Source organism: Erpetoichthys calabaricus, chromosome 6 (genome assembly GCF_900747795.2).
Source record: "Erpetoichthys calabaricus chromosome 6, fErpCal1.3, whole genome shotgun sequence".
In the NCBI taxonomy this organism is placed as follows: Eukaryota; Metazoa; Chordata; class Cladistia; order Polypteriformes; family Polypteridae; genus Erpetoichthys; species Erpetoichthys calabaricus.
Genome location: NC_041399.2, coordinates 86,725,472 through 86,732,315, shown reverse-complemented (window position 1 = coordinate 86,732,315; position 6,844 = coordinate 86,725,472). Strand labels below are relative to the sequence as shown.

The window sequence follows — 6,844 nt, the reverse complement described above, 5'->3', positions numbered from 1 at the left end:
GTGGATGCTTGTTCTGCCATGTTCTTTGTGTTTTGTGGGTGATTCCCGGAGAGGCGGGGCCACCTGTCAATCTCCATTGCTCCTACCCTATAAAGGCTCATGGGAATTGTAATCCCTGTATGATACATTGTATGCACTTGGTGTTGGTGAGTTCTCCTCTTTATTATTGTTGTTTTGTTGGATTTTCTGGCTATTCAACATTTTCTGGGCACAGCTTAAGGATTTTGACTTCTGATTGACTTATTGGGAATTGGTTACTGTATCAGGGGTGTTGAACTCCAGGCCTGGAGCACCGCAGTGGCTGCAGGTTTTCATTCTAACCCTTTTCCTAATCAGTGTGCAGTTTTCACTGCTACTTAACTCCTTTTCCCTTCATTTTAATAGCCTTGTTTTTAAGGATTCAGTGCTCTGAATTTACTAAATAGTATCATCTCCAGACAGAAGAGCAGCTTCAGCGACAGACTGCTGTCACTGTCCTGCTCCACTGACAGATTGAGGAGATCGTTCCTCCCCCAAACTATGCGACTCTTTAATTCCACCCGGGGGGGTAAACGTTAACATTTAACATTATACATAGTTATTGTCTGTTTTTCACCTGCATTATTATCATTCTTTAATTTAATATTATTTATTGTATCAGTATGCTGCTGCTGGAGAATGTGAATTTCCCATTGGGATTAATAAAGTATCTATCTATCTATCTATCTATCTATCTATCTATCTATCTATCTATCTATCTAATCTATCTATCTATCTATCTATTAAATGACAGCCAAATAGAAATGAGATGTGAAACAAGTCAACAGATGACCAGCTAATTTCACTCGAACCAGTCTCTTAATGAGAAGACGATTCTTGCAGTTATTTAACTCCATGGCTTGTTGCTGCTCTCATTCTGCCACAGCAGACATTTCCAAAACTGTTTATTTTTCTGTTTTTTCTAAGAACACCATCAAAATGTTTTGTTGACCTGAGAGATCAACCTTACTGAGACCATCACCTTTCTTTATTTTCAGATATTGTGTGATGAGCACAGGTGAGCTGGTCATGTGGCGACTTGTTTTGTGTCTCATTGTTTGGCTGCTAATTAAGAAAAAGAGATAACTAAGGGGACTGAGTCAAGTTAATTAAAACTAAGGCAAAAGAAGTGAATTAGCAGCAAAAACTGAGGAAGATGGTTAGAATGAAAACCTGCAGCCACTCTAGTCCTCCAGGACCGGAGTTTGACACCCATGGTGTAGATTGTCTTCTTTCGCAACTCCTTTGTGCCTCATTGAGCTGTTTAAGCTGTTGTGTTTTACCTACCATTTTGCCATTTTTTTAACTTTATAAAGATTCTTTATTGCGTTTTTTTATCAAGCCGGTGGTTTACAGAGATCTTCCTCCCTATAGGTCTTTCACTTTAGTTTTGTGATATTTATTGTTTTGTTAGCTGGCCATTTTTGTGCCTTCTCCAAATGATGCAAACAGTTAATATTTGAGGCCTGGCTAAACTAAGTTAGCCTCATCAGGGCAGATCAATTCTTGTCTGCTTCTTAGCTGAATTTTGCAGGCCGTACCTATTTTGCTTTGGAGGAAGCTCCATTCATGCCATTATGTGCGTCAAGGTCACTACATAACTTTGTTATGATGTCAATCTTGTAAATAAAGGGAAAAGAATAAATATAGAGTTACTACCAAGCTAAACTGAATGAGGAAAAATCTTCAGGTTTTAAGGGAATTATAAATCTATTGCTACGGTGGAATGTGGTGATAAATCAGCTAACTGATCTACAGAATTTCTGATTTCTGTGTGTCTCAACAATAATTAAAAAACTGGAGTGTCAACAAAATCTGTTTCCCATAACGTTGCAATGGCTACTTCAAAATTTTCATAATTCAGGTATTGAAGTGATAGTGATAATTGGAAAAGCTGTTCGAAAAAACATTTTTCTTCACTAGATTGCTATAAGACTTGTGGCTTAAATTGAATATCCTGGATTATCTAATTAAATTCAATTTTCTAATGATTATAATGGAAACCCAGGTTCAAAGTTTAAATTAAGTGCATGGGCTGCTCCAGAGTGTACAGTACATGATTGTCTGTTTTGACATCAAGCATATAAATCAGTGTAGTTTACAAAGAAATGTTGTTGATTTTGTATTTTAAAGTAAACACTTTAATTCCCTAATTTAATGTCTTTTTTAGCTAAGTAAAACTACTACAATATGCAAGCTTTCGAGGCCTCTTCTTGCCTGAACACGGGGCCTGAGTTGCCTCGAAAGCTTGCATATTGTATTCTAGTTAGCCAATAAAAGGTGTCATATTGCTTGACTTCTCACTACATCCATAATGGTGGTACAACACGGTACAACACCCTAGTACTATGTCTTTTTTGAAACAGATGTTTTCACCTGGCTAACAAAAAGGTACAAAATTAAATATACAGTAGCTGAACAAGGTCAGCACAGTGGTGCAGTGGTAATGGTTCCTGTCCTGGGTCCTCCCTGCATGGAGTTTGCATGTTCTCCCCATGACTTTGTGGGTTTCTTCTGGGTGCTCCGGTTTCCTCCCACAGTCCAAAGACATGCAGGTTTGGTGGATTGGTGATGCTAAATTGGCCCTAATGTGTGTGTGTTTGTCCTACGATGGACTGGCACACTGTCCAGGGTTTGTTCCTGCCTTGCGCCCGATGCTAGCTGGGATTTGCACTAGCACACCCCCTGTGACCCTGTTCAGGACAAAGCGGTTTAGAAAATGACAACTGAACAACTCTAAAAAAAAGTCAGAATTAGCATAAGTCGCCCCAATTTGGGGTGTTCATAAGAAATGTAATGATTAATTTCATAAGGTAGAAGTACACAATAAACAAAAATTGTTGCCTCAAAGATCTGAAACATTAAAATGTGTGCTTCAGTTTAAATGTTTAAAGTCCTAATATTCTTGATTGTAATAGATTTTGTCATTTTGCACCCTCTAGAGATCCACTGAGGCCTAGTGAAGGACCAAACACAAAAAATAACAACATATCCAGTATTCATACACACTGACCTTAAGACAATCTAAAATGATAACCCACGTGCTTATGATGGAAATCTGTCATTCTAACCTCCTAGTGGCTCTTAGAAGGCTAGGACCACCAGTCAAGAACCAAAAATGATCATATTCATGATCCACAATCTTGTAATAGCATAAAACGATGCTTGAAATGCCTATGTTACCGGTCCCCATTTTTTTGAAATTTTGTGAAAAGGAGTCACATTGACCCCTCGCATCCCAATAGGAAGTGAAATCGTGGGGCTTGATGATGTGGCAAGCACAACTCCAAGTCCTTCTGATCATTTTTGCTGAAGACACCCATTGGTTAACTCTTTTATCATAATAGTGTAATTTCCTGCACAAGATATGACCTAAAAAGGGACAAAAATAAGGCCCTTGAAACCTGGCATATCTAGACATTATGTGAAGGTTTTCTCGTACCATCTCATACTGTCCTGGGTATGACATTAATCTGAATCCAGCCCAGCATGTAGGCCCTCCAACCTGCAGGGAAAAACCTCGGGGTTGGTGGCAGAATTGGTAAAACCTCACACTGATTCCATTCCATCTGAACTAGTGTGGTGCTGAGGTGTCACCCGTTGCATGGCTGCACTCAGGTCCTAATCTGGATCCTGAGTTGGTTTGTCGTGTGGTGGGTGCGGTAATGCGTTGTATCAGCGTGTGCTCCTAACCTCCTCCTCCTCCTTTCTCGTACCAGCAAGTCAGGAGGAGCCAGACAAAATAATAACTGGCATGATTTCTAAACATTCAGTATTTCTTATGAACACACTGCTGTATTCCTTCTAGCAATGAGGTCTACAGTAGCACGTCAACTGCTGCAAACGTGTGATTGTTCTACTTCATACCTTATGGACCCATCTTGACTGTAGTATTAAGTGCTCTCCTTTTGTCCACTTCCATTTAAACCTAGTCATTTTGTGGGATTCATAGCAGGACATTAGAATCAAAGTGATTAAATGAAATCCATACTTCCACATTTGTTCATTACTTACATTTTTATTACTGTTGCACCATTTATACAATTACATAGAATTTTAATGCATCCATGTTACAATTCTCTTTTTTTATTATTTGAATCAATGAGTGGTGTGAAGGTGTCAGTGACACAGAATGGAAGAGAGACTGGAATTGCAATGAATGCAGACTTTTATTTTCCATTTCCACTTGACCGAAGACAGAACTACAGGTGCACCCAACCACAGACATGCATTAACTTGTCAAGAAAGAAAGAAAGAGAAGGAAGAGAAAGATAGGAAAAGAAATAGTCAGAGGCAGAGAGAAGGAGAGAAAGAGGGAGAGAGATAATCTAAATAGAAGGACTAAATATGATAGATATGTCAGTCCCAAGTAACTAAAAGACCCAAAACTAAAAGAGGAAAGAAAAACACAGTGACAGGGAGGAATAAAGAGAAAATACTTGCTATCAGATTGGCACTGAATAGGTGGACTTTCATTTTGTTACTTTATCTTGGAACGTGACTGTTAATGCCTATTGCAAACAGGCAAAATCATTAAAAAAATTTTTTTAGTAACACAACACAAAATAAACCCACAAGAACTGATTGCCTTAGCACTGACCCAACCGGCAGAGTCGAAAAAAATATAGCACCCATAAGGGGTGAGGTGGGACTGGCAGAGTGCATATATACGATTTGTTAGTAGCTTCTACCCCTTCTGTTTTCATTTTCAGACATCTGCAGTATGAGAGTCCAGAAATAAATGTGGAAGGAAAAAATAAAAATCAAAAATAAAAATCAAACTCCAATGACTGCTTGTAAGTACTGAAGGAATTTTCCTGGCGGAGTGCTGAAGGGATTTCCCGTTGGACGTGTACACAGAAGGGTTCAAATTAATTTTTGATCAAGTTTGTTAGTACAGCAGAAGAAAAAAAATGCAGGTGGGGTTGTTTGTATATTTGTTTTTATTTTTTATTTTTATTTTTTTTAAAAGAGGCTGTCTTTTAATCTTGAATTGCTACGGTTTGATCTTGGTTGGCAATGGGGGCCTCTTGTGCTGGAGCCACGCTCTCAATAGCTGCAGGGGTAGAACTAGGTGCTACTTCATTGGCGGGGGCCTCCTTGGGAGTGGGGGCAGAGGCAGCAGCAGGAGCCGTGTCCGTTGGCTTAGACTCTTGAGCTGGGGCTGCCTCGCTTTTAACCTCCTGGGATACTGGAGCAGCTGGGGCCTCAGGCTTCTTGGCCTGGGCCTCATCCTTGCTGGTGCTCTTGTCATCGGCTTTGCTTTCTGTCACAGGTGGTGCAGGAGCTTGGGCCTTCACCTCGGCGCTTGGCTCTGAAGCTGCACGGTCTTCCTTCGCAGGAGGTGCTGCCGCAGGGGCTTTAGCCTGCTCTTCTTGCTTAGCTGCAGGAGGCTCTGTACTTCTGGGAGCCTCAGCGTTTGCAGCCGTCTTGTCGGCCTCAGGTTTGGAAGGTTCCTCCTTAACGTCTGCCTCTTTGCTTTCCTCCTTGGTAGCATTCTGGTTGGCAACAGGCTGAGAATCGTTCTCAGTCTTTTCGGCCTTTCCTTCACTGGCATCTGCGGCTGCTGCCGGGGTCTCCTCCTTGTTGTCTTTCTGTGCCTCTCCTTCCTCTGCTGCTGCCCCTTCAGCCTTCTTGTCCTTGTCTTTAGACTTCTCGTCGTTCACACTATACCCCTTCTTCTTCTTGCTCAGCTTGCCTCCCATTTTTCTAGTGTCTAAAAGAAATGAAAACAGAAAGGCAGACATGGTCACAGAGTGATAAACACACGCCTTCATTCATTTGCAGATCTAGGCTCCTACCAACACCAATAAGGGACAGTGTACAATTTTTGAAACAATTGAATTTCACATATTTTCTAAAAAGTTACAAAAAAAAAATGACTTTTAATAAATGCAAATAATTTTTGTCATTAAACAACAGTTTTGTTTTCACTCAAATAATTTGATGCAATATATATTGGTCAGGCAATTCATATCAGATGACTTTACAATAAGAGGATGTTTTATACATTTTTGGTTTTAATGTACTGTAGCCCATTATCAGTTCAACCATTTTCTACACCCATTTATTTAAAGGAATACTTTAAATTTTATGTTATTTACCCCATGTTCTTTGTAGTGGTCGCAAGAAAATGTTTTTAATCTCATGTTTTCATATAGAAATTGCATATTGAAGATTTGAACTCAGTTGGAACCCTGTGGTGACCGGTTCTGGACAACGGCCAATGATATACAAATTGTCCATGGAAAAAAGTAGAAAAATCCTAACATAATTCATGGTGCATAATCCACATGTTCATTATCCATTCATATGGTCAAAACATGCAAGATGTGTACATTTTTGAAGACAGGATTCTTGACAAATGAGTGAAGGAGAGAGCAGGATCTTCAATTCAAACAATTAATTAAGTCTTTCCTGTTGACTTTCAATGCAGAATGTTCAAGAACTAGCTGTTAATATTTTCACAAAAGGCCCAAATATTTACCATATGAAAGGATAACGGACATTTAAATTATGCAACACGAGTTATGTGAGAATTTTTTTTTATTTTTCCCATGGACAGTTTTCATATTGTTTGGTGTCGTCCAGAGCCAGTCATTGCAGGGTTCTGTTGAGTTTAAATCCTTAATATGTAAATTCACCACAAAAACATATTAAATATTTTCTCAGCCACCACGACAAACTACAAGGGTTATGTAACATATTAAAAAACATAATTTCTGGTGTCAGCGTCTTTTCTGACGATATTAAACACAAGGCACTGATCTCAGACAGGGTGCCAATACACTACAGGCCAAAGGGTAACATACACATCAATTCACTT

General features: G+C 39.5%; 1 protein-coding gene across 4 annotated transcripts in view; it reads right to left on the bottom strand.

Moving 5' to 3' along the window:
• Window positions 1–4,016: 4,016 nt before the first annotated feature.
• The window catches only part of basp1 (brain abundant, membrane attached signal protein 1), a 172,501-nt gene continuing 169,673 nt past the window's right edge, over window positions 4,017–6,844 (bottom strand). For all 4 annotated transcript variants that reach the window (XM_051928935.1, XM_028803811.2, XM_051928934.1 and 1 more), the window contains exon 2: window positions 4,017–5,734. In XM_051928935.1, the coding sequence (XP_051784895.1) occupies window positions 5,001–5,723 (723 nt within the window). In that variant the 5' untranslated portion in view covers window positions 5,724–5,734 and the 3' untranslated portion in view covers window positions 4,017–5,000. The remainder of the gene's footprint in view (window positions 5,735–6,844) is intronic.